The sequence below is a fragment of the Salvelinus fontinalis genome, chromosome 26 (assembly GCF_029448725.1).
Source record: "Salvelinus fontinalis isolate EN_2023a chromosome 26, ASM2944872v1, whole genome shotgun sequence".
NCBI classification, from domain to species: Eukaryota; Metazoa; Chordata; class Actinopteri; order Salmoniformes; family Salmonidae; genus Salvelinus; species Salvelinus fontinalis.
In genome coordinates this window covers 38,541,198-38,565,612 of record NC_074690.1, presented here as the reverse complement: position 1 = coordinate 38,565,612, position 24,415 = coordinate 38,541,198, and the positions used below count along the sequence as shown (strand labels likewise).

The 24,415-nt window shown below is 43.3% G+C and overlaps 4 protein-coding genes across 10 annotated transcripts; all 4 read left to right on the top strand.

Annotated features, from left to right (window-relative positions):
• Nucleotides 1-5,200: 5,200 nt before the first annotated feature.
• LOC129824291 (C-C motif chemokine 4-like) lies at nucleotides 5,201-6,691 on the top strand. Its single transcript, XM_055883833.1, has 4 exons — nucleotides 5,201-5,379; nucleotides 5,674-5,785; nucleotides 5,931-6,008; nucleotides 6,243-6,691. The coding sequence occupies exons 1-4, from the start codon at nucleotides 5,310-5,312 to the stop codon at nucleotides 6,304-6,306; spliced, it is 324 nt and encodes a 107-aa protein (XP_055739808.1). The 5' UTR covers nucleotides 5,201-5,309; the 3' UTR covers nucleotides 6,307-6,691.
• Nucleotides 6,692-6,936: 245 nt separating this feature from the next.
• On the top strand, nucleotides 6,937-11,901 carry LOC129824553 (calcium-binding protein J-like). Of its 4 annotated transcripts, none has more exons than XM_055884244.1 (6): nucleotides 6,937-7,049; nucleotides 7,447-7,549; nucleotides 7,637-7,747; nucleotides 10,977-11,118; nucleotides 11,350-11,464; nucleotides 11,635-11,901. In XM_055884244.1, exons 1-6 carry the CDS (start codon nucleotides 7,032-7,034, stop codon nucleotides 11,773-11,775), a joined length of 630 nt encoding a protein of 209 aa, XP_055740219.1. In that variant the 5' UTR covers nucleotides 6,937-7,031; the 3' UTR covers nucleotides 11,776-11,901. The 4 variants fall into 4 exon arrangements, with proteins under 4 accessions (XP_055740219.1, XP_055740218.1, XP_055740221.1 ...); XM_055884243.1 differs by having other exon boundaries at nucleotides 6,937-7,058; XM_055884245.1 differs by lacking the exon at nucleotides 6,937-7,049 and adding an exon at nucleotides 7,128-7,234.
• Nucleotides 11,902-17,815: 5,914 nt separating this feature from the next.
• On the top strand, nucleotides 17,816-19,264 carry LOC129824552 (C-C motif chemokine 4-like). Its single transcript, XM_055884242.1, has 4 exons — nucleotides 17,816-18,024; nucleotides 18,319-18,430; nucleotides 18,576-18,653; nucleotides 18,888-19,264. Exons 1-4 carry the CDS (start codon nucleotides 17,949-17,951, stop codon nucleotides 18,949-18,951), a joined length of 330 nt encoding a protein of 109 aa, XP_055740217.1. The 5' UTR covers nucleotides 17,816-17,948; the 3' UTR covers nucleotides 18,952-19,264.
• Nucleotides 19,265-19,571: 307 nt separating this feature from the next.
• LOC129824551 (calcium-binding protein J-like) lies at nucleotides 19,572-24,242 on the top strand. 4 transcript variants are annotated; one of them, XM_055884238.1, is made up of 6 exons: nucleotides 19,572-19,687; nucleotides 20,085-20,187; nucleotides 20,275-20,385; nucleotides 23,380-23,521; nucleotides 23,751-23,865; nucleotides 24,036-24,242. In XM_055884238.1, exons 1-6 carry the CDS (start codon nucleotides 19,670-19,672, stop codon nucleotides 24,174-24,176), a joined length of 630 nt encoding a protein of 209 aa, XP_055740213.1. In that variant the 5' UTR covers nucleotides 19,572-19,669; the 3' UTR covers nucleotides 24,177-24,242. The 4 variants fall into 4 exon arrangements, with proteins under 4 accessions (XP_055740213.1, XP_055740212.1, XP_055740215.1 ...); XM_055884237.1 differs by having other exon boundaries at nucleotides 19,572-19,696; XM_055884239.1 differs by lacking the exon at nucleotides 19,572-19,687 and adding an exon at nucleotides 19,722-19,872.
• The last annotated feature ends 173 nt before the right edge of the window (nucleotides 24,243-24,415 follow it).

Here is a 24,415-nt window from a genome sequence, read left to right as displayed (position 1 = left end):
TGTAAAGGGTTTAAACACGTTTTCCAATGCGTGTTCAATGAACCATAAACAATTATGGAACATGCACCTGTGGAACGGTCGTTAAGACACTAACAGCTTACAGACAGAAGGCAATTAAGGTCACGGTTATGAAAACTTAGGACACTAAAGAGGCCTTTCTGCTGACTCTGAAAAACACCAAAAGAAAGATGCCCAGGGTCACTGCTCATCTGCGTGAACGTGCCTTAGGCATGCTGCAAGGAGGCATGAGGACTGCAGATGTGGCCAGGGCAATAAATTGCAATGTCCGTACTGTGAGAGGCCTAAGACAGCGCTACAGGGAGACAGGACGGACAGCTGATCGTCCTCGCAGTTGCAGACCACATGTAACAACACCTCCACAGGATCGGTACTTCCGAACATCACACCTGCGGGACAGGTACAGGATGGCAACAACAACTGCCCAAGTTACAACAGGAATGAACAATCCCTCAACCAGTGCTCAGACTGTCCACAACAGGCTGAGAGAAACTGGACTGAGTGCTTGTAGGCCTGTTGTAAGTCAGTTCCTCACCAGACATCGCCTATTGACACAAACCCACCGTTGCTGGACCAGACAGGACTGGCAAAAAGTTATCTTCACTGACGAGTCACGGTTTTGTCTCACAAGGGGTGATGGTCGGATTCACGTTTATCGTCGAAGGAATGAGCGTTACACCAAGGCCTGTACTCTGGAGCGGGATCGATTTGGAGGTGGAGGGTCCGTCATGGTCTGGGGCGGTGTGTCACAGCATCATCGGACTGAGCTTGTTGTCATTGCAGGCAATCTCAACGCTGTGCGTTACAGGGAAGACATCCTCCTCCATCTTGTGGTAGCCTTCCTGCAGGCTCATCCTGACATGACCCTCCAGCATAACAATGCCACCAGCCATACTACTCGTTCTGTTTGTGATTTCCTGCAAGACAGGAATGTCAGTGTTCTGCCTTGGCCAGCGAAGAGCCCGGATCTCAATCCCATTGAGCACGTCTGGGACCTGTTGGATCGGAGGGTGAGGGCTAGGTCCATTCCCCCCAGAAATGTCCGGGAACTTGCAGGTGCCTTGGTGGAAGAGTGGGGTAACATCTCACAGCAAGAACTGGCATATCTGGTGCAGTCCATGAGGAGGAGATGCACTGCAGTACTTAATGCAGCTGGTGGCCAGACCAGATACGGACTTACTTTTGATTTTGACCCCCCCCCCATTTGTTCAGGGACACATTATTCAATTTCTGTTAGTCACATGTCTGTGTAACTTGTTGTGTTTATGTCTCAGTTGTTGAATCTTGTTATGTTCATACAAATATTTACACATGTTAAGTTTGATGATAAACGCAGTTGACAGTGAAAGGACGCTTCTTTTTTTGCTGAGTTTATATATCAATAGAGAGTTCCCTAAACTGAAGTGAAAGGTTCACACAGCCAAAGAAACATTGGACAAGATCAGTCATTGACACAGGCTTTGCTAGACAGCACCCGACATCACATATTACAGTATGTATTTTTTACCGTACACTGTATTTACAAAGATGTTCAAATAAATCTAGATCTAAACTAAACCCAGCATGACATTCCCAGGTAAGAGATAGGTCAAGCTCTTACAACTTGGCAATGACCAAACTCTGGATTATGAATGGGGGAAAAGCAGAACTTCTGTTATTACACTCTCTCTTTCCTTTCTAATTCATAAAATGTAAGACTTTCGCAATAGCTTAAATTACATCTTCATTCAGATAAACGGATCTGAATGACCAAACTGCTGGTAAAGTCGAGGCCTACTTCTGCTTTTCATTAAGGGGGAATCACAATGCAGAACTAGAGAATAAGGGCGTTTTCAAACATGAATTCAAGACATAGGTAATTTGTCTTTCACCATTTCAGGGTGCACTTTATCTGAACGTTTGAATTATTCAACGACCACAACACCACCAAAAAACACCTTGCCCAATGCAGTCTGAAGACAGGCCGTGCCCTGAAAGGCATGACTACCCAACCCATGGTTCCAAACGTGACTCAATACCCACACCATCTACCTGTTTCCTGTCACATCAAACTCATATGTAACACAAACAGACACAGCGCTGTCTCTACGGAAATCAATGGGACGGGTGCATCTCAATAGCTTTAGGCAATACGTTTCTGCATATACAGTGGGGCAAAAAAGTATTTAGTCAGCCACCAATTGTGCAAGTTCTCCCACTTAAAAAGATGAGAGAGGCCTGTAATTTTCATCATAGGTACACTTCAACTATGACAAACAAAATGAGAAAAAAAAATCCAGAAAATCACATTGTAGGATTTTTAATACATTTATTTGCAAATTATGGTGGAAAATAAGTATTTGGTCAATAACAAAAGTTTCTCAATACTTTGTTATATACCCTTTGTTGGCAATGACAGAGGTCAAACGTTTTCTGTAAGTCTTCACAAGGTTTTCACACACTGTTGCTGGTATTTTGGCCCATTCCTCCATGCAGATCTCCTCTAGAGCAGTGATGTTTTGGGGCTGTTGCTGGGCAACACAGACTTTCAACTCCCTTCAAAGATTTTCTATGGGGTTGAGATCTGGAGACTGGCTAGGCCACTCTAGGACCTTGTTGCCCGGGCGGTGTGTTTGGGATCATTGTCATGCTGAAAGACCCAGCCACGTTTCATCTTCAATGCCCTTGCTGATGGAAGGAGGTTTTCACTCAAAATCTCACGATACATGGCCCCTTCCTGGTCCCTTTGCAGAAAAACAGCCCCAAAGCATGATGTTTCCACCCCCATGCTTCACAGTAGGTATGGTGTTCTTGGATGCAACTCAGCATTCTTTGTCCTCCAAACACGACGAGTTGAGTTTTTACCAAAAAGTTATATTTTGGTTTCATCTGACCATATGACATTCTCCCAATCTTCTTCTGGATCATCCAAATGCTCTCTAGCAAACTTCAGACGGGCCTGGACATGTACTGGCTTAAGCATGGGGACAGGTCTGGCACTGCAGGATTTGAGTCCCTGGCGGGCGGTGTAGTGTGTTACTGATGGTAGGCTTTGTTACTTTGGTCCCAGCTCTCTGCAGGTCATTCACTAAGTCCCCCCGTGTGGTTCTGGGATTTCTGCTCACCGTTCTTGTGATCATTTTGACCCCACGGGGTGAAATCTTGCGTGGAGTCCCAGATCGAGGGAGATTATCAGTGGTCTTGTATGTCTTCCATTTCCTAATAATTGCTCCCACAGTCGATTTCTTCAAACCAAGCTGCTTACCTATTGCAGATTCAGTCTTCCCAGCCTGGTGCAGGTCTACAATTTTGTTTCTGGTGTCCTTTGACAGCTCTTTGGTCTTGGCCATAGTGGAGTTTGGAGTGTGACTGTTTGAGGTTGTGGACAGGTGTCTTTTATACTGATAACAAGTTCAAACAGGTGCCATTAATACAGGTAAAGAGTGGAGGACAGAGGAGCCTCTTAAAGAAGAAGTTACAGGTCTGAGAGCCAGAAATCTTGCTTGTTCGTAGGTGACCAAATACTTATTTTCCACCATAATTTGCAAATAAATTCATTAAAAATCCTACAATGTGATTTTCTGGATTTTTTCTCCTCATGTTGTCTGTCTTAGTTGAAGTGTACATATGATGAAAATTGCAGGCCTCTCTCATCGTTTTAAGTGGGAGAACTTGCACAATTGGTGACTGACTAAATACTTTTTTGCCCCACTGTATTATGACTTGCCTTTTTATCCACGAGGCATCTTTTCACTCAATTCCTATCTTTGCCAAAAGTGCAATCTGAAGTACAGGAGAGTGCAGTCTGCACACTGCAAAAAATACATCCATATTCCCTGTTGAGGTTAACCTTTCTGCCTGATAAGATGCTGGTGGTGGTAAGAAGCTTCCCCTATTCCAGGGATGAGCAACTAGCCGCCCGCCGACCATTTGAAAGCCCTCGGATCATTGGAATTATCAACTTACTGTTGAGAGTTAGAATAGCAGAACACGCAAGGTGCAATTTCAAAATATGGTTGTCTATCAACTGTTTTTCTCTTGTTATGTCAGTCAATGACAGTCTATCTAAACTTGTTATTATGGTCGAATTACTGACCTGGCTAAAAAAACAAATATTTTGTTAGTCAGTCTCACTCAGATATCAAATAAAAAACTGCAAACATTTCTCTCCAGCCTCCAGCTCATTTCCCCCTCTGCCCCATGGCAAGATGTGTAGAATTGCAGCAAACTTGTTTTAAAACTGAAAATTAATAAAAAATATATATATATAATTTTGAGATCTCAGCTGTCAAGAGGAGGGACATTAAATGTTTTGCTCGTAGTGTGGGGTGGGGGGGTACACAGACCCGCGAGCGACTGGCCCTGATTTTTTGTGTCCCCTACCCTTATCAAAGTTGCCCTTCCCTGCCCTAGGCCAATGAATTGGTGTGGACTGGGGCTGGTGCACTTGGTTTCAGGGAACGGAAAACTCTCCCTCTTTCTTCCTCTTTTCAGTTTCCTGCTCTGACCGCAAAAGGACCGATCTGGATGGAGGGAGGGAGGGAGGGAGGGAGAGGAGGAAGGAGGGCTGTGAAATGTGTGCAGTCACCAGCACATGATCTCATGACCTCACAGCATGCCCAAACATATCTGTTGACATCCTCACTTGTGGACCTCGTCACCCCACCCCACCATGCCACACATACACATACACACAGTGTCATATGGCAGTATAGAAACATGTGCAGTTGTTAAGCTAATTCCCTGCTATTCTACACATTTTGAGTATTGCATACACACACACACACACCCCCCAAGTACCTACCGCTGCACAGTGGAAATCACAATCTGGTCACCCCTAGCCCTGGGTTTGTTTTGATTCAATGGACTAGGCCCGTGCACATTCAGGTCCCTATAGGACTCATGAAAGACCCATCCCCTAACCTAAATCCAACATAAATGCTACATTTTCCAACACTAGAGAAATCCATAGGCCTGAATCGATCTAGTCAGAAGCCTGACCATCATTTTTTCATAGTTTCATTCAATAAGCACACCATGGTCTTAATTACACAATCTTTACAGGAAATGTCTGACTCAGCAGAAGCACCCATGAGTGTCTCCCCGTCCCCCGTCACCCCAGCCAACCCCATCCTCGCTCTGAAAAAAAAACACAGATCCGGACAGACTGAATCAGGTTCCTCATTTTAGGGTTTAAAAGCTGAGGCTCTGGTCAAGAAAGATCAGTCATCTCCTCTCCTCCAGCCGGTTCTAGCCTTCTGAATCAGACAAGAACACAGTTGAGAACACCACCGAACATCTCTATAGCAACCATGCAGCTGTGCTACGGACCAATGGCGTGCCTCGCTCTCTTCGCTGTCGTCCTCTCGTTAACGGCCACTGGTAAGTACAGTCTGCTACTGTAGTGAATTTGGGGGGTATAGCCCTTGCAGGACTTGAACCAACAACTTTGCATATGTTCATCCAACAACTAAGATTATGCCAAGAGATCTGAAAACGTTGGCAAAGTTATTGGTTTAGCACTATTTTTGTGGTTTATAAACTCTGTAAATACAATATTTTCTGGACTAAATTTAGTTATTACAAATATGCTGTACTAGGGGACATTAGAGCGGGGTGGTGGTGGTGGGTTAAAACATTTTGTACTAAACCACATATGCTTCTTTAATTCTTCAGATGCAAACAAGGTCCACAACTGTTGCACAAAGGTCTCCAAGCAGAAAATCACAGTTCCCATCATCGGCGCCAGATTGCAGAAAAAGGCCCTTCCCTGCGTCAATGCTGTCATGTAAGAACCTGCCCATCCCAACAGAACATAGAACTTCACAAATATAAAATGTATTAGGCCCACTTTTACAACCTCCAGTCAGATGAACGAGTCAGGACAAGAGTAGGACAGTTGTCTAAAAGTTGTCATCTTGTGCTCCACACAGCTTCGAGACTGAAGATGGAGAGACCATCTGCAGCCATTGGAAAGAGTCCTGGGTTCGAAAAGCACTCTTTCAACTGGAGTAAGTCATCAACAATACAACCAATGAGTGATCAATAGTCAGTCATATACATAGTGTAGTACTCACTGTAGGCTAATCCTGTAATACTCACCGGTTACATATTTTCATGGCTGGCTAGAGTAGGTGACCTGCATACAGACCTGCACAAGCGCCATAGGAGAAACGACTGGATGTAACATAAATAAATGGTTGATGGAAAGTTGAAATGCTTCCTTTTGCTGCCGTTTCTTCTAGGACAGCCAGAAAGTCACTGGACACACAGAACACCAACGCCACCTCCCGCCCCACATCCCCATAGAGGACGCTCTTCACCATCATCATCATCAACGTCACTCGCTGAACTTGAGGGATAGCGTTGTTTAAACCTGTAATTGAAATGATAAACTATTACATTATTTATGCTAAAGAAGGTACATTTAAAGCCATCTAGATATTATGAGAGAAACTGGTGTATTTATTATTTATTGCCAGTTGAAGTATTTATTGGGGGTTTTATATGTAGATTAAATGGCTTTGTATGAATTGCAGTTTGCTATATGCTATTAACTTTTAGTTAATTCATATGATGTACATCTTAAAGTCAAAGGTCAACAGCCTATTTCAAATTTTAAATAAACTGGAGATGTAAGAATTTATGTCAAGTATTTATACCAAATAAAACAACTGAATCCTTTGCTATCCCATCTTATACTCAATCGTTTAGTCATTTCGTTATAAACATGAGTCCTGCGTATTGTACATTCACCATTTGCATGGATTAATTGGCTTTATACAGTACTCCATTCATTTCTTCATTCCGAACCACATTTTGGCTGAATCGCCTCTACTTATAGATTCTTGTCGCCACCAGGCGGATTCAACTTAGCATTGCAGCTTGCCTTCAACACGTATGGACCTTTCCTTATTTCAACTTTCATTTACACTGACTTCGAAGCGCCATCAGTTTCTAGGGTTTGCATTACAGTTGATGCAATATGGTGGACGCCTAACAGAAATATGTTGTGACCTGCTGCACCAGTGTAGATGGAAGGGGATAGAAAGGTCCTAGATGTAATGCACGATCTCGCACTCACCTGGTTTCTTGACACGCGACATTCTGACGTTTCCTTTCAAATATCTGAAATTCCAAACTGACCTTTCTAGTCATTTGCTTCCTAGCTAACTTTGGCTAGTGATATTATTAACATTTCACCTGGAGCCAGTCTATCAAATGAAGTGACACGGAGGTTTGAGGAGAAATGTATAACGTTAGTTAGCTAAGTTAGATGTGTCTTTCGGTAAACAAATCGAGCGAAATTATTCGAATGATTATGCAAAATATCCCTAGTTGGAACCGTTAACGTAACGTTACCTAGCTAGCTAACGTTACTTACCGAACTGTTGGCCAGTAGCTAATCAACTCCTATCCTAAATGTACTGTACTTTGTATTCTTGACAGGTGCAAACTAGCCACGGTAACATCGTTTGCAAGATGGGGATGTCGTTGTCATATCCACTGGTGAAAGAGCCAGAAAGTTATGTGGATCCTGATTTAAATGAAGGTAATGACGTTAAAACCGTTAGTAGCTAAATGCTAAGTGAATAACCTGTGGCTAGTGTACCATTCTTGTTTCCAAACGCCACACCAGACTCCGACGAGATGAATTTTGCAATGGAAATGCATGAGATTAACCTGAGCTACACATACGACATGATCCAGCAGAGGATCCGCTCTATCAAAGAGTCCGCCAAATTTGACAGTGAGTTTGGACCTCATAATATTTGTTAAATATCCTATGAGAACTACTCGGGCTCCCAAGTGGTGGCGCAGCGGTCTTTGGCACTGCAGACCCTGGTTCGATCCTGGGCTGTATCACAACTGGCTGTGATTGGGAGTCCCATAGGGAGGTGTTGGTCCAGTGTTGTCTGGTTTAGGGGAGGCTGGGTAGGTGGTCATTGTAAATAAGAATTTGTTCTTAACTTACTTGCCTAGTTAAATACAAAAAAATAATGTTTGACTTTCAGGAAAAACATATTGGTCAAACTCGGGCACAAATTCCTGTTAGGTGCAAAAAACTAATCCCATACAGTCATTGAATAATCTTATCCCTGTTAATTGCGTAAAATGAATCCCATACAGTCATTGCATAATCCTAACCGGTTAAATTGTATTACTTTTCTCTATAATTTAGCCTAACAACAGGGTGGAAATGTATGGATTAGACAAGCAGACCATTGTCAAACATGGGAAAATAGATCAAACTGAGTGTATATACACTATACTATCCATCTTCAAATTAGTGGATTTGGCTATTTCAGCACTTGCTGACAGGTGTATTAAATCGAGCACACAGCCATGCGATCTCCATTGACAAACATTGGCAGTAGAATGGCCTTACTGAAGAGCTTAGTGACTTTAAATGTGGCACCATCATATGATGCCACCTTTCCAACAAGTCAATTCGTCAAATTTCTGCCTTGCTAGAGTTGCCCCGGTCAACTGTAAGTGCTGTTATTGTAAGTGGAAACGTCTAGGAGCAACAACAGCTCAGCCACGAAGTGGTAAGGCCACACAAGCTCATAGATTGGGACCACTGAATGCTGAAGCGTGTAAAAAATTGTAACAAAAAAATTGCAACACTCACTACTGAGTTCCAAACTACCTCTGGAAGTAATGTCAGCACAAAAACTGTTCGTCTGGAGCTTCATGAAATGGGTTTCCAAGGCTGAGCAGCCTCACAACAAGCCTAAGATCACCATGCGCAACGCCAAGCATCGGCTGGAGTGGTGTAAAGCTCGCCGCCATTGGACTCTGGAGTGATGAATCACGCTTCACCATCACCAACTTCGTGGTAACATTTTGGGGAAGGCCCTTTCCTGTTTCAACATGACAATTCCCCCGCACACAAAGCGAGGTCCATACAAAAATGGTTTGTCGAGAGATTGGTGTGGAAGAACTTGACTAGCCTGCACAGAGCCCTGACCTCAACCCTATCAGGAATTGGAATTGAAACGCCGACTGTGAGCCAGGCCTAATCGCCCAACATCAATGCCCGACCTCACTAATGCTCATGTGGCTGAATGGAAGCAAGTCCCCACAGCAATGTCCCACCCAAAAAATAATGGCACATCCTGAACTTGATGTCATTGTGGGAAGGGGCTGTTTTCATAAAGGAGAATTACTACAAATTACTACAAAGTAACAGGGTGGAAAGTGATATCAGGGACACACAGAAAATGTTAAATACAAATATAATAAATACAATAATCATGAAGAAAAAAGAAAAAAAAATTGATGAGAGAAATTTTAAAGGACTATAAAATAATGAAGAAATACAGCCTTAACAGCCAAATGCTCCGTCTTAACGTAGGCAGGGCAAACTCATGTTGGTGAGTTCTGGTATATCATCAAATAAGTCAATCACGGGCATGTTTTTGGACTTAATTCTTGTTGGAAATTCCATTTATATTCCTAAAACTTTTGTTGAAAATTATGCTGTTGCTGCTCTTGTTGACAAGACATTTTAATAAATAGCCCGATGTCACAACAGTTTTGAAGTTCCAAATCAATAACCACAATGCAGAAACAGTTTGATATATTGAAAACCTAAACATTAAAGTGTATTATCTACACATACATGTGCAACAATAGTAATCATATTACTTGTATTTTTTTTAAACGAGCACCTTAGAAACTGCACACGCACCAAAACCCCTGTTGTTTTGACAAGTGACAATATATTACTCATTGATTAGGGGGGAAATCAGGTTGTACGTGCTGTTGAAACTAACACAACTAAAAAAACACATGGAAACTGGATATCTTTTTTACATCATGGATTAGAGGACAACCTGCAGAAGATAGTCAGCTACATTCCGGTGCTGAATTTTGATAAAGGGGTTGCCAAAACAAAGAGAAACGCAACACTGTTTTGTCAATTACTCATATCGATATCAAGTTGAAATCAATCGAGCGAGAGGAGAGGGGGGGGGGGTTAGGTTCCACATTCTGTTCACTAGCACAACTCAAAAACCATACGGAATCTGGGAATCATTTGTGTTTCACTGGTAGAGGACAACTTGTAGAAGACAAGCTACATCTTGAAGTGTTGCATTTTGATTGAAGTGAGTCGCCAACGTGGGAAGTGTAACGTAACAACACTTTGTTAGTCACTCATCAATACACGTTGAAACGTTTGGGTAGTATGTGCTATTTAAACGTACATTATACAAAGGCCGTACGGAAACTTGGAATAACATATGCATGGTTGGTTTGATGAGAATTTGTAAAAAGGCTTCTATCTATATTTTGGAATGGCGGGTGTTGATTTCGGCAGGCAGCAATCACGTAAAAGGGGACAAATCACCTTTTCTGATAGTTAACTTCAACGAATCACAACCCTCTATAGCAGGGGTGTCAAACTCATTCCACGGAGGGCCTAGTGTCTGCAGGTTTTTGGTTTTTCCTTTCAATAAAGCCCTAGACAACCAGGTGTGGGGAGTTCCTAACTAATTAGTGATGTTAATTCATCAATCAAGTACAAGGGAGGAGCGAAAACCCGCAGACATTCGGCCCCCCGTGGAATGAGTTTGACACCTGTGCTCTATAGGATATCAACAGTGACAATGGTTGGTTGCTGTTGAAGAGATAGTTTGACTATCAAATCCGTGTATTGGTGTGGGCCAGCGACTTTTGTAGAGAGACCGCCCCCGAATTATCCGTGCCATTTGAGAAATTAAATAACAGCTGTGATCTAAATCCTGCGACCCCCCCCCCCCCCTGTTGACAAAATCAGCAGTACAAAACCAAAGATATTGATCGGTTTTAAGCAATTGATATTGTGTCATCGTGTTGCCTATAAACCTTTCTACTAACATCACCAATCTGAGGTCAAAAGGGTGTGTTCAGAAAGTATTTACTACTTGTGTAGATTATTTGGCCTGCTGTGTTTTTATAAATGGAACCCGTGTGTGTCTGCCTGCGTGTAGAGTACAGCTACGACTGGAACACCAGCGTGTTGGATCTGAAGAACGAGTTTCCCCACTGGACAGCTGATGACCTGCTCAACCTGAGACGGCAGTTTGAGATTTTTGACACCAACAAAGACCGCCTGCTGGACTTCAGCGAGTTGTGAGTGAACGTAGTACATTCAGACGTGACTTTTGATGTCGTGTGGCTACTCGGTGGTATTTAGCTCAAGTCTAGGGGGCTGTAGGTGGCAGCACATGCACATAAATGCCATCTACAATAATGAAGTTGGCCTACTAGTAGTCTTATTGTGAGTCGTGGTTTTAAACCATCACACTTGAATAAAAAGTGGCTACTACTAACACAGACTTACCTCCCTCTACCCCCTGACAGTTGCGCTTCTCTGAACATGGTCAACGATGCATCAACTATGGAGGCCAGGAAAGAAATGTTTAATACAGCGGACAAGGACAACTACAAGTCCATCAACTTCGAGGAGTACCTCCAGGTAGAGCACATACAATGGCATTGATGTGAAGTTTCTGCATCTACTTCCAACTCGGACCTTGTTAGCTTGTCTTGCACAACAGAGGATGAGTGTGTCCCTGTTTCTTTTGTATCGAGGCCTAGATTGTGATTAAACTGGTCTGCGTTGTAACTGTGTTGTGTCCCCTCCAGCTGATGTATGACCTCAAGCAGGGCACGCTGGTCCCCAAGCCCCTCGAGAGCGAGGACGACAAGGACACGGCCACCGGTGACATCATCTGTGAAGTGGCACGCATGGACACCTTCCAGCAGATGTGCTACGGCGTCTTCTAAACACAAATACACACACTTGATAACATGATGGATTTGTTGTGCCTTAACTGGAACTGAGAAAATGACATTGTATAAATTGGCTTTATATAATTCAAAATGATTAAATATACAGTTATTTTCCCAACCTCTTGGTTTGTCTCAGGTGATCATTTGAAGTCGCGATGGGTTCTGGTTTTACACTGTACTGTTGAACGAGGTTTCAATCACATTCACAACTAACGTCCATGCCGTTGTCTGCTCTAGTTCTACGGTAATGGGACTCAAATAAATAATCAAGGCTGGCAATATCTCATTCTTTATTTCTGCCGACCTTAAAAGAAACAAACGTTCAACATTTAAATGTAGAAAAATAGAATTAATTGAAGCCGTCGACTTACTAGCTTATACTGTGGATTCAGAGGACCCCTGTAAGCTTAAGCATGAATAGAGTACTACAATCGTCAACAGCAAACATCAGAGCGAACGCAATGCATTATATTTGAAAATAATATCTTCATAATTTCACCACATTACTGAATGTTGTGATTACTGGTGATGTAGGAGAATGTTGCGTTGCTGTGGTTGAATGTTCCTTTCAGATCGGGGCGGTGTGGGGGTTGCCCGTCACAGTGTTGCTGATCGTCACAGTGTTGCTGATCGACACCTACTTCCGGTGCCGACCAAGATGGCCGCCTCGTTTCCTGTTCCTTGGAAAATATGCAGTATTTTGTTTTTTTATGTGTTATTCCTTACAGTGGTACCCCAGGTAATCTTAGGTTTCATTACATACAGTCAGGAGGAACTACTGAATATAAGAGCAATTAACTCACCATCGTTCCAACCAGGAATATGACTTTCCCGAAACGGATCCAGTGTTTTGCCTTCCACCCAATACAATGGATCTGATCCCAGCCGGCGACCCTATGCGACGCCGTAAAAGGGGCAAGCGTAGCGGTCTCCTGGTCAGGCTTCGGAGACGGGCACATCACGCTCCACTCCCTAGCATACTACTCGCCAATGTCCAGTCTCTTGACAATAAGGTTGATGAAATCCGAGCACGGGTAACATTCCAGAGAGACATCAGAGATTGTAACGTTCTCTGCTTCACGGAAACATGGCTAACTCAACAGACGCTAACGGAGTCGGTGCAGCCAGCCGGTTTCTTCACGCATCGCGCCGACAGAAACATACATCTTTCTGGTAGGAAGAGGGGCGGGGGGGTATGCCTTATGATTAACGAGACGTGGTGTGATCATAACAACATACAGGAACTCAAGTCATTCTGTTCACCTGATCAAGAACTACTCACAATCAAATGTCGACCGCATTATCTACCAAGGGAATTCTCTTCGATTATAATCACAGCCGTATATATTCCCCCCCAAGCAGACACATCGATTGCCCTGAACGAACTTTATATGACTCTTTGTAAACTGGAAACCACACACCCTGAGGCTGCATTCATCGTAGCTGGGGATTTTAACAAGGCCAATCTGAAAACAAAACTCCCTAAATTCTATCAGCATATCGATTGTGCTACCAGGGCTGGTAAAACCTTGGATCATTGTTATACTAACTTCCGCGACGCATATAAGGCCCTCCCCCGCCCTCCTTTCGGAAAAGCTGACCACGACTCCATTTTGTTGCTTCCAGCCTACAAACAGAAACTAAAACAACAAGCTCCCTCGCTCAGGTCTGTTCAACGCTGTTCCGACCAATCTGATTCCACGCTTCAAGACTGCTTCGATCACGCGGATTGGAATATGTTCCGCATTGCGTCCAACAACAACATTGACGAATATGCTGATTCGGTGAGCGAGTTCATTAGAAAGTGCATTGACGATGTCGTACCCACAGCAACGATTAAAACATTCCCAAACCAGAAACCGTGGATTGACGGCAGCATTCGCGTGAAACTGAAAGCGCGAACCACTGCTTTCAAACCAGGGCAAGGTGACCGGAAACATGACCAAATACAAACAGTGTAGCTATTCTCTCCGCAAGGCAATCAAACTAGCTAAGTCCCAGTACAGAGACAAAATAGAGTCGCAATTCAACAGCTCAGACACAAGAGGTATGTGGCAGGGTCTACAGTCAATCACGGATTACAAAAAGAAAACCAGCCCCGTTGCGGACCAGGATGTCTTGCTCCCAGACAGGCTTAATAAATTTTTTGCTCGCTTTGAGGACAATACAGTGCCACTGACACGGCCCGCTACCAAAACCTGCGGGCTCTCCTTCACTGCAGCCAAGGTGAGTAAAACATTTAAACGTGTTAACCCTCGCAAGGCTGCAGGCCCAGACGGCATTCCCAGCCGCGTCCTCAGAGCATGCGCAGACCAGCTGGCTGGTGTGTTTACGGACATATTCAATCAATCCTTATCCCAGTCTGCTGTTCCCACATGCTTCAAGAGGGCAACCATTGTTCCTGTTCCCAAGAAAGCTAAGGTAACTGAGCTAAACGACTACCGCCCCGTAGCACTCACTTCCGTCATCATGAAGTGCTTTGAGAGACTAGTCAAGGACCATATCACCTCCACCCTACTGGACACCCTAGACCCACTCCAATTTGCTTACCGACCCAATAGGTCCACAGACGACGCAATCGCAACCACACTGCACACTGCCCTAACCCATCTGGACAAGAGGAATACCTATGTGAGAATGCTGTTCATCGACTACAGCTCAGCATTTAACACCATAGTACCCTCCAAACTCGTCATCAAGCTCGAGACCCTGGGTCTCGACCCCGCCCTGTGCAACTGGGTCCTGGACTTCCTGACCTGCCGCCCCGAGGTGGTGTGGGTAGGTAAAAACATCTCCACCCCGCTGATCCTCAACACTGGGGCCCCACAAGGGTGCGTTCTGAGCCCTCTCCTGTACTCCCCGTTCACCCACGACTGCGTGGCCATGCACGCCACCAACTCAATCATCAAGTTTGCGGACGACACTACAGTGGTAGGCTTGATTACCAACAACGACGAGACGGCCTACAGGGAGGAGGTGAGGGCCCTCGGAGTGTGGTGTCAGGAAAATAACCTCACACTCAACGTCAACAAAACAAAGGAGATGATTGTGGACTTCAGGAAACAGCAGAAGGAGCACCCCCCTATCCACATCGACGGGTCAGTAGTGGAGAAGGTGGAAAGTTTTAAGTTCCTCGGTGTACACATCACGGACAAACTGAATTGGTCCACCCACACAGACAGCGTTGTGAAGAAGGCGCAGCAGCGCCTCTTCAACCTCAGGAGGCTGAAGAAATTCGGCTTGTCACCGAAAGCACTCACAAACTTCTACAGATGCACAATCGAGAGCATCCTGTCGGGCTGTATCACCGCCTGGTACGGCAACTGCTCTGCCCACAACCGTAAGGCTCTCCAGAGGGTAATGAGGTCTGCACAACGCATCACCGGTGGCAAACTACCTGCCCTCCAGGACACCTACACCACCCGATGTCACAGGAAGGCCATAAAGATCATCAAGGACAACAACCACCCAAGCCACTGCCTGTTCACCCCGCTATCATCCAGAAGGCGAGGTCAGTACAGGTGCATCAAAGCAGGGACCGAGAGACTGAAAAACAGCTTCTATCTCAAGGCCATCAGACTGTTAAACAGCCACCACTAACATTTAGCGGCCGCTGCCAACATACTGCCTCAACTCCAGCCACTTTAATAATGGGAATTGATGGAAATTATGTAAAAATGTACCACTAGCCACTTTAAACAATGCCACTTAATATAATGTTTACATACCCTACATTACTCATCTCATATGTATATACTGTACTCTATATCATCTACTGCATCTTGCCATCTTTATGTAATACATGTATCACTAGCCACTTTAAACTATGCCACTTTATGTTTACATACCCTACATTACTCATCTCATATGTATATACTGTACTCTATACCATCTACTGCATCTTGCCTATGCCGTTCTGTACCATCACTCATTCATATATCTTTATGTACATATTCTTTATCCCTTTACACTTGTGTGTATAAGGTAGTAGTTGTGGAATTGTTAGGTTAGATTACTTGTTGGTTATTACTGCATTGTCGGAACTAGAAGCACAAGCATTTCGCTACACTCGCATTAACATCTGCAAACCATGTGTATGTGACAAATAAAATTTGATTTGATTTGACTTCAAATGATCACCTGAGACAAACCAAGAGGTTGGGAAAATAACTGTATATTTAATCATTTTGAATTATATAAAGCCAATTTATACAATGTCATTTTCTCAATTCCAGTTAAGGCACAACAAATCCATCATGTTATCAGGTGTGTGTATTTGTGTTTAGAAGATGCCGTAGCACATCTGCTGGAAGGTGTCCATGCGTGCCACTTCACAGATGATGTCACCGGTGGCCGTGTCCTTACTTCCAGATACTTATTTTCCACCATAATTTGCAAATAAATTCATTAAAAATCCTACAATGTGATTTTCTGGATTTTTTTCTCCTCATTTTGTCTGTCTTAGTTGAAGTGTACATATGATGAAAATTACAGGCCTCTCTCATCTTTTTAAGTGGGAGAACTTGCACAATTGGTGACTGACTAAATACTTTTTTGCCCCACTGTATTATGACTTGCCTTTTTATCCACGAGGCATCTTTTCGCTCAATTCCTATCTTTGCCAAAAGTGCAATCTGAAGTACAGGAGAGTGCAGTCTGCACACTGCAAAAAATACATCCATATTCCCTGTTGAGGTTAACCTTTCTGCCTGATAAGATGCTGGTGGTGGTAAGAAGCTTCCCCTATTCCAGGGATGAGCAACTAGCCGCCCGCCGACCATTTGAAAGCCCTCGGATCATTGGAATTATCAACTTACTGTTGAGAGTTAGAATAGTAGAACACGCAAGGTGCAATTTCAAAATATGGTTGTCTATCAGCTGTTTTTCTCTTGTTATGTCAGTCAATGACAGTCTATCTAAACTTGTTATTATGGTCGAATTACTGACCTGGCTAAGAAAACATATTTTGTTAGTCAGTCTCACTCAGATATCAAATAAAAAACTGCAAACATTTCTCTCCAGCCTCCAGCTCATTTTCCCCTCTGCCCCATGGCAAGATGTGTAGAATTGCAGCAAACTTGTTTTAAAACTGCAAATTAACGCAAAATTATATATATATATTTTTTTAAATCTCAGCTGTCAAGAGGAGGGACATTAAATGTTTTGCTCGTAGTGTGGGGTGGGGGGGTACACAGACCCGCGAGCGACTGGCCCTGATTTTTTGTGTCCCCTACCCTTATCAAAGTTGCCCTTCCCTGCCCTAGGCCAATGAATTGGTGTGGACTGGGGCTGGTGCACTTGGTTTCAGGGAACGGAAAACTCTCCCTCTTTCTTCCTCTTTTCAGTTTCCTGCTCTGACCGCAAAAGGACCGATCTGGATGGAGGGAGGGAGGGAGGGAGGGAGAGGAGGAAGGAGGGCTGTGAAATGTGTGCAGTCACCAGCACATGATCTCATGACCTCACAGCATGCCCAAACATATCTGTTGACATCCTCACTTGTGGACCCCGTCACCCGTCACCACCATGCCACACATACACATACACACAGTGTCATATGGCAGTATAGAAACATGTGCAGTTGTTAAGCTAATTCCCTGCTATTCTACACATTTTGAGTATTGCATACACACACACACACACACACACCCCAAGTACCTACCGCTGCACAGTGGAAATCACAATCTGGTCACCCGTAGCCCTGGGTTTGTTTTGATTCAATGGACTAGGCCCGTGCACATTCAGGTCCCTATAGGACTCATGAAAGACCCATCCCCTAACCTAAATCCAACATAAATGCTACATTTTCCAACACTAGAGAAATCCATAGGCCTGAATCCATCTAGTCAGAAGCCTGACCATCATTTTTTCATAGTTTCATTCAATAAGCACACCATGGTCTTAATTACACAATCTTTACAGGAAATGTCTGACTCAGCAGAAGCACCCATGAGTGTCTCCCCGTCCCCCGTCACCCCAGCCAACCCCATCCTCGCTCTGAAAGAAAAACACAGATCCGGACAGACTGAATCAGGTTCCTCATTTTAGGGTTTAAAAGCTGAGGCTCTGGTCAAGAAAGATCAGTCATCTCCTCTCCTCCAGCCGGTTCTAGCCTTCTGAATCAGACAAGAACACAGTTGAGAACACCACCGAACATCTCTATAGCAACCATGCAGCTGTGCTACGGACCAATGGCGTGCCTCGCTCTCTTCGCTGTCGTCCTCTCGTTAACGGCCACTGCCACTGGTAAGTACAGTCTGCTACTGTAGTGAATTTGGGGGGTATAGCCCTTGCAGGACCTGAATCAACAACTTTTCATATGTTCATCCAACAACTAAGATTATGCCAAGAGATCTGAAAACGTTGGCAAAGTTATTGGTTTAGCCCTATTTTTGTGGTTTATAAACTCTGTAAATACAATATTTTCTGGACTAAATTTAGTTATTACAAATATGCTGTACTAGGGGACATTAGAGCGGGGTGGTGGTGGTGGGTTAAAACATTTTGTACTAAACCACATATGCTTCTTTAATTCTTCAGATGCAAACAAGGTCCACAACTGTTGCACAAAGGTCTCCAAGCAGAAAATCACAGTTCCCATCATCGGCGCCAGATTGCAGAAAAGGGCCCTTCCCTGCGTCAATGCTGTCATGTAAGAACCTGCCCATCCCAACAGAACATAGAACTTCACAAATATAAAATGTATTAGGCCCACTTTTACAACCTCCAGTCAGATGAACGAGTCAGGACAAGAGTAGGACAGTTGTCTAAAAGTTGTCATCTTGTGCTCCACACAGCTTCGAGACTGAAGATGGAGAGACCATCTGCAGCCATTGGAAAGAGTCCTGGGTTCGAAAAGCATTCTTTCAACTGGAGTAAGTCATCAACAATACAACCAATGAGTGATCAATAGTCAGTCATATACATAGTGTAGTACTCACTGTAGGCTAATCCTGTAATACTCACCGGTTACATATTTTCATGGCTGGCTAGAGTAGGTGACCTGCATAAAGACCTGCACAAGCGCCATAGGAGAAACGACTGGATGTAACATAAATAAATGGTTGATGGAAAGTTGAAATGCTTCCTTTTGCTGCCGTTTCTTCTAGGACAGCCAGAAAGTCACTGGACACACAGAACACCAACGCCACCTCCCGCCCCACATCCCCATAGAGGACGCTCTTCACCATCATCATCATCAACGTCACTCGCTGAACTTGAGGGATAGCGTTGTTTAAACCTGTAATTGAAATGATAAACTATTACATTATTTATGCTAAAGAAGGTACATTTAAAGCCATCTAGATATTATGAGAGAAACTGGTGTATTTATTATTTATTGCCAGTTGAAGTATTTATTGGGGGTTTTATATGTAGATTAAATGGCTTTGTATGAATTGCAGTTTGCTATATGCTATTAACATTTAGTGCATATGATGTACATCTTAAAGTCAAAGGTCAACAGCCTATTTCAAAGTTTAAATAAACTGGAGATGTAAGAATTTATGTCAAGTATTTATACCAAATAAAACAACTGAATCCTTTGCTATCCCATCTTATACTCAATCGTTTAGTCATTTCGTTATAAACATGAGTCCTGCGTATTGTACATTCACCATTTGCATGGATTAATTGGCTTTATACTCCATTCATTTCTTCATTCCGAACCACATTTTGGCTGAATCGCCTCTACTTATAGATTCTTGTCGCCACCAGGCGGATTCAACTTAGCATTGCAGCTTGCCTTCAACACGTATGGACCTTTCCTTATTTCAACTCTTTCATTTACACTGACTTCGAAGCGCCATCAGTTTCTAGGGTTTGCATTACAGTTGATGCAATATGGTGGACGCCTAACAGAAATATGTTGTGACCTGCTGCACCAGTGTAGATGGAAGGGGATAGAAAGGTCCTAGATGTAATGCACGATCTCGCACTCACCTGGTTTCTTGACACGCGACATTCTGACGTTTCCTTTCAAATATCTGAAATTTCAAACTGACCTTTCTAGTCATTTGCTTCCTAGCTAACTTTGGCTAGTGATATTATTAACATTTCACCTGGAGCCAGTCTATCAAATGAAGTGACACGGAGGTTTGAGGAGAAATGTATAACGTTAGTTAGCTAAGTTAGATGTGTCTTTCGGTAAACAAATCGAGCGAAATTATTCGAATGATTATGCAAAATATCCCTAGTTGGAACCGTTAATGTAACGTTACCTAGCTAGCTAACGTTACTTACCGAACTGTTGGCCAGCAGCTAATCAACTCCTATCCTAAATGTACTGTACTTTGTATTCTTGACAGGTGCAAACTAGCCACGGTAACATCGTTTGCAAGATGGGGATGTCGTTGTCATATCCACTGGTGAAAGAGCCAGAAAGTTATGTGGATCCTGATTTAAATGAAGGTAATGACGTTAAAACCGTTAGTAGCTAAATGCTAAGTGAATAACCTGTGGCTAGTGTACCATTCTTGTTTCCAAACGCCACACCAGACTCCGACGAGATGAATTTTGCAATGGAAATGCATGAGATTAACCTGAGCTACACATACGACATGATCCAGCAGAGGATCCGCTCTATCAAAGAGTCCGCCAAATTTGACAGTGAGTTTGGACCTCATAATATTTGTTAAATATCCTATCAGAACTACTCGGGCTCCCAAGTGGCGCAGCGGTCTTTGGCACTGCAGACCCTGGTTCGATCCTGGGCTGTATCACAACTGGCTGTGATTGGGAGTCCCATAGGGAGGTGTTGGTCCAGTGTTGTCTGGTTTAGGGGAGGCCGGGTAGGTGGTCATTGTAAATAAGAATTTGTTCTTAACTTACTTGCCTAGTTAAATACAAAAAAATAATGTTTGACTTTCAGGAAAAACATATTGGTCAAACTCAGGCACAAATTCCTGTTAGGTGCAAAAAACTAATCCCATACAGTCATTGAATAATCTTATATCCCTGTTAGGTGCTTAAAATGAATCCCATACAGTCATTGCATAATCCTAACCGGTTAAATTGTATTACTTTTCTCTATAATTTAGCCTAACAACACGGTGGAAATGTATGGATTAGACAAGCAGACCATTGTCAAACATTGGAAAATAGATCAAACTGAGTGTATATACACTATACTATCCACCTTCAAATTAGTGGATTTGGCTATTTCAGCACTTGCTGACAGGTGTATTAAATCGAGCACACAGCCATGCGATCTCCATTGACAAACATTGGCAGTAGAATGGCCTTACTGGAGAGCTTAGTGACTTTAAATGTGGCACCATCATATGATGCCACCTTTCCAACAAGTCAGTTCGTCAAATTTCTGCCTTGCTAGAGCTGCCCCGGTCAACTGTAAGTGCTGTTATTGTAAGTGGAAACGTCTAGGAGCAACAACAGCTCAGCCACGAAGTCACAGATTGGGACCACTGAATGCTGAAGCGTGTAAAAATTGTCTGTCCTCGGTTGCAACACTCACTACCGAGTTCCAAACTACCTCTGGAAGTAATGTCAGCACAAAAACTGTTCGTCTGGAGCTTCATGAAATGGGTTTCCAAGGCTGAGCAGCCTCACAACAAGCCTAAGATCACCATGCGCAACGCCAAGCATCGGCTGGAGTGGTGTAAAGCTCGCCGCCATTGGACTCTGGAGTGATGAATCACGCTTCACCATCACCAACTTCGTGGTAACATTTTGGGGAAGGCCCTTTCCTGTTTCAACATGACAATTCCCCCGCACACAAAGCGAGGTCCATACAAAAATGGTTTGTTGAGAGATTGGTGTGGAAGAACTTGACTAGCCTGCACAGAGCCCTGACCTCAACCCTATCAGGAATTGGAATTGAAACGCCGACTGTGAGCCAGGCCTAATCGCCCAACATCAATGCCCGACCTCACTAATGCTCATGTGGCTGAATGGAAGCAAGTCCCCACAGCAATGTCCCACCCAAAAAATAATGGCACATCCTGAACTTGATGTCATTGTGGGAAGGGGCTGTTTTCATAAAGGAGAATTACTACAAATTACTACAAAGTAACAGGGTGGAAAGTGATATCAGGGACACACAGAAAATGTTAAATACAAATATAATAAATACAATAATCATGAAGAAAAAAAATGAGAGAAATTTTAAAGGACTATAAAATAATGAAGAAATACAGCCTTAACAGCCAAATGCTCCATCTTAACGTAGGCAGGGCAAACTCATGTTGGTGAGTTCTGGTATATCATCAAATAAGTCAATCACGGGCATGTTTTTGGACTTAATTCATGTTGAAAATTCCATTTATATTCCTAAAACTTTTGTTGAAAATTATGCTGTTGCTGCTCTTGTTGACAAGACATTTTAATAAATAGCCCGATGTCACAACAGTTTTGAAGTTCCAAATCAATAACCACAATGCAGAAACAGTTTGATATATTGAAAACCTAAACATTAAAGTGTATTATCTACACATTCATGTGCAACAATAGTAATCATATTACTTGTATTTTTTTTAAACGAGCACCTTAGAAACTGCACACGCACCAAAACCCCTGTTGTTTTGACAAGTGACAATATATTACTCATTGATTAGGGGGGAAATCAGGTTGTACGTGCTGTTGAAACTAACACAACTAAAAAAACACATGGAAACTGGATATCTTTTTTACATCATGGATTAGAGGACAACCTGCAGAAGATAGTCAGCTACATTCCGGTGCTGAATTTTGATAAAGGGGTTGCCAAAACAAAGAGAAACGCAACACTGTTTTGTCAATTACTCATATCGATATCAAGTTGAAATCAATCGAGCGAGAGGAGAGGGGGGGGGGGTTAGGTTCCACATTCTGTTCACTAGCACAACTCAAAAACCATACGGAATCTGGGAATCATTTGTGTTTCACTGGTAGAGGACAACTTGTAGAAGACAAGCTACATCTTGAAGTGTTGCATTTTGATTGAAGTGAGTCGCCAACGTGGGAAGTGTAACGTAACAACACTTTGTTAGTCACTCATCAATACACGTTGAAACGTTTGGGTAGTATGTGCTATTTAAACGTACATTATACAAAGGCCGTACGGAAACTTGGAATAACATATGCATGGTTGGTTTGATGAGAATTTGTAAAAAGGCTTCTATCTATATTTTGGAATGGCGGGTGTTGATTTCGGCAGGCAGCAATCACGTAAAAGGGGACAAATCACCTTTTCTGATAGTTAATTTCAACTAATCACAACCCTCCATAGGATATCAACAGTGACAATGGTTGGTTGCTGTTGAAGAGATAGTTTGAATATCAAATCCGTGTATTGGTGTGGGCCAGCGACTTTTGTAGAGAGACCTCCCCCGAGTTATCCGTGCCATTTGAGAAATAAAATAACAGCTGCGATCTAAATCCTGCGACCCCCCCCCCCCTGTTGACAAAATCAGCAGTACAAAACCAAAGATATTGATCGCTTTTAAGCAATTGATATTGTGTCATCGTGTTGCCTATAAACCTTTCTACTAACATCACCAATCTGAGGTCAAAAGGGTGTGTTCAGAAAGTATTTACTACTTGTGTAGATTATTTGGCCTGCTGTGTTTTTATAAATGGAACCCGTGTGTGTCTGCCTGCGTGTAGAGTACAGCTACGACTGGAACACCAGCGTGTTGGATCTGAAGAACGAGTTTCCCCACTGGACAGCTGATGACCTGCTCAATCTGAGACGGCAGTTTGAGATTTTTGACACCAACAAAGACCGCCTGCTGGACTTCAGCGAGTTGTGAGTGAACGTAGTACATTCAGACGTGACTTTTGATGTCGTGTGGCTACTCGGTGGTATTTAGCTCAAGTCTAGGGGGCTGTAGGTGGCAGCACATGCACATAAATGCCATCTACAATAATGAGGTTGGCCTACTAGTAGTCTTATTGTGAGTCGTGGTTTTAAACCGTCACACTTGAATAAAAAGTGGCTACTACTAACACACTTACCTCCCTCTACCCCCTGACAGTTGCGCTTCTCTGAACATGGTCAACGATGCATCAACTATGGAGGCCAGGAAAGAAATGTTTAATACAGCGGACAAGGACAACTACAAGTCCATCAACTTCGAGGAGTACCTCCAGGTAGAGCACATACAATGGCATTGATGTGAAGTTTCTGCATCTACTTCCAACTCGGACCTTGTTAGCTTGTCTTGCACAACAGAGGATGAGTGTGTCCCTGTTTCTTTTGTGTCGAGGCCTAGATTGTGATTATACTAGTCTGCGTTGTAACTGTGTTGTGTCCTCTCCAGCTGATGTATGACCTCAAGCAGGGCACGCCGGTCCCCAAGCCCCTCGAGAGCGAGGACGACAAGGACACGGCCACCGGTGACATCATCTGTGAAGTGGCCCGCATGGACACCTTCCAGCAGATGTGCTACGGCGTCTTCTAAACACAAATACACACACCTGATAACATGATGGATTTGTTGTGCCTTAACTGGAATTGAGAAAATGACATTGTATAAATTGGATTTATATAATTCAAAATGATTAAATATACAGTTATTTTCCCAACCTCTTGGTTTGTCTCAGGTGATCATTTGAAGTCGCGATGGGTTCTGGTTTTACACTGTACTGTTGAACGAGGTTTCAATCACATTCACAACTAACGTCCATGCCGTTGTCTGCT

Excerpts from the sequence above, each read along its gene's own strand:
- LOC129824553 (XM_055884243.1), top strand. The coding sequence starts at position 7,032 with ATGGAAGGGGATAGAAAGGTCCTAGAT. Across the intron at positions 7,059-7,446 it reads GGGATAGAAAGGTCCTAGAT|GTGCAAACTAGCCACGGTAA; the intron begins GTAATGCACGAT and ends TATTCTTGACAG. Across the intron at positions 11,119-11,349 it reads CTGCTGGACTTCAGCGAGTT|TTGCGCTTCTCTGAACATGG; the intron begins GTGAGTGAACGT and ends ACCCCCTGACAG.
- LOC129824291 (XM_055883833.1), top strand. The coding sequence starts at position 5,310 with ATGCAGCTGTGCTACGGACCAATGGCGTGCCTCGCTCTCTTCGCTGTC. Across the intron at positions 5,380-5,673 it reads CCTCTCGTTAACGGCCACTG|ATGCAAACAAGGTCCACAAC; the intron begins GTAAGTACAGTC and ends TTAATTCTTCAG. Across the intron at positions 6,009-6,242 it reads AAAGCACTCTTTCAACTGGA|GACAGCCAGAAAGTCACTGG; the intron begins GTAAGTCATCAA and ends CGTTTCTTCTAG.
- LOC129824552 (XM_055884242.1), top strand. The coding sequence starts at position 17,949 with ATGCAGCTGTGCTACGGACCAATGGCGTGCCTCGCTCTCTTCGCTGTC. Across the intron at positions 18,431-18,575 it reads CCCTGCGTCAATGCTGTCAT|CTTCGAGACTGAAGATGGAG; the intron begins GTAAGAACCTGC and ends TGCTCCACACAG. Across the intron at positions 18,654-18,887 it reads AAAGCATTCTTTCAACTGGA|GACAGCCAGAAAGTCACTGG; the intron begins GTAAGTCATCAA and ends CGTTTCTTCTAG.
- LOC129824551 (XM_055884237.1), top strand. The coding sequence starts at position 19,670 with ATGGAAGGGGATAGAAAGGTCCTAGAT. Across the intron at positions 19,697-20,084 it reads GGGATAGAAAGGTCCTAGAT|GTGCAAACTAGCCACGGTAA; the intron begins GTAATGCACGAT and ends TATTCTTGACAG. Across the intron at positions 23,866-24,035 it reads ACTTCGAGGAGTACCTCCAG|CTGATGTATGACCTCAAGCA; the intron begins GTAGAGCACATA and ends TGTCCTCTCCAG.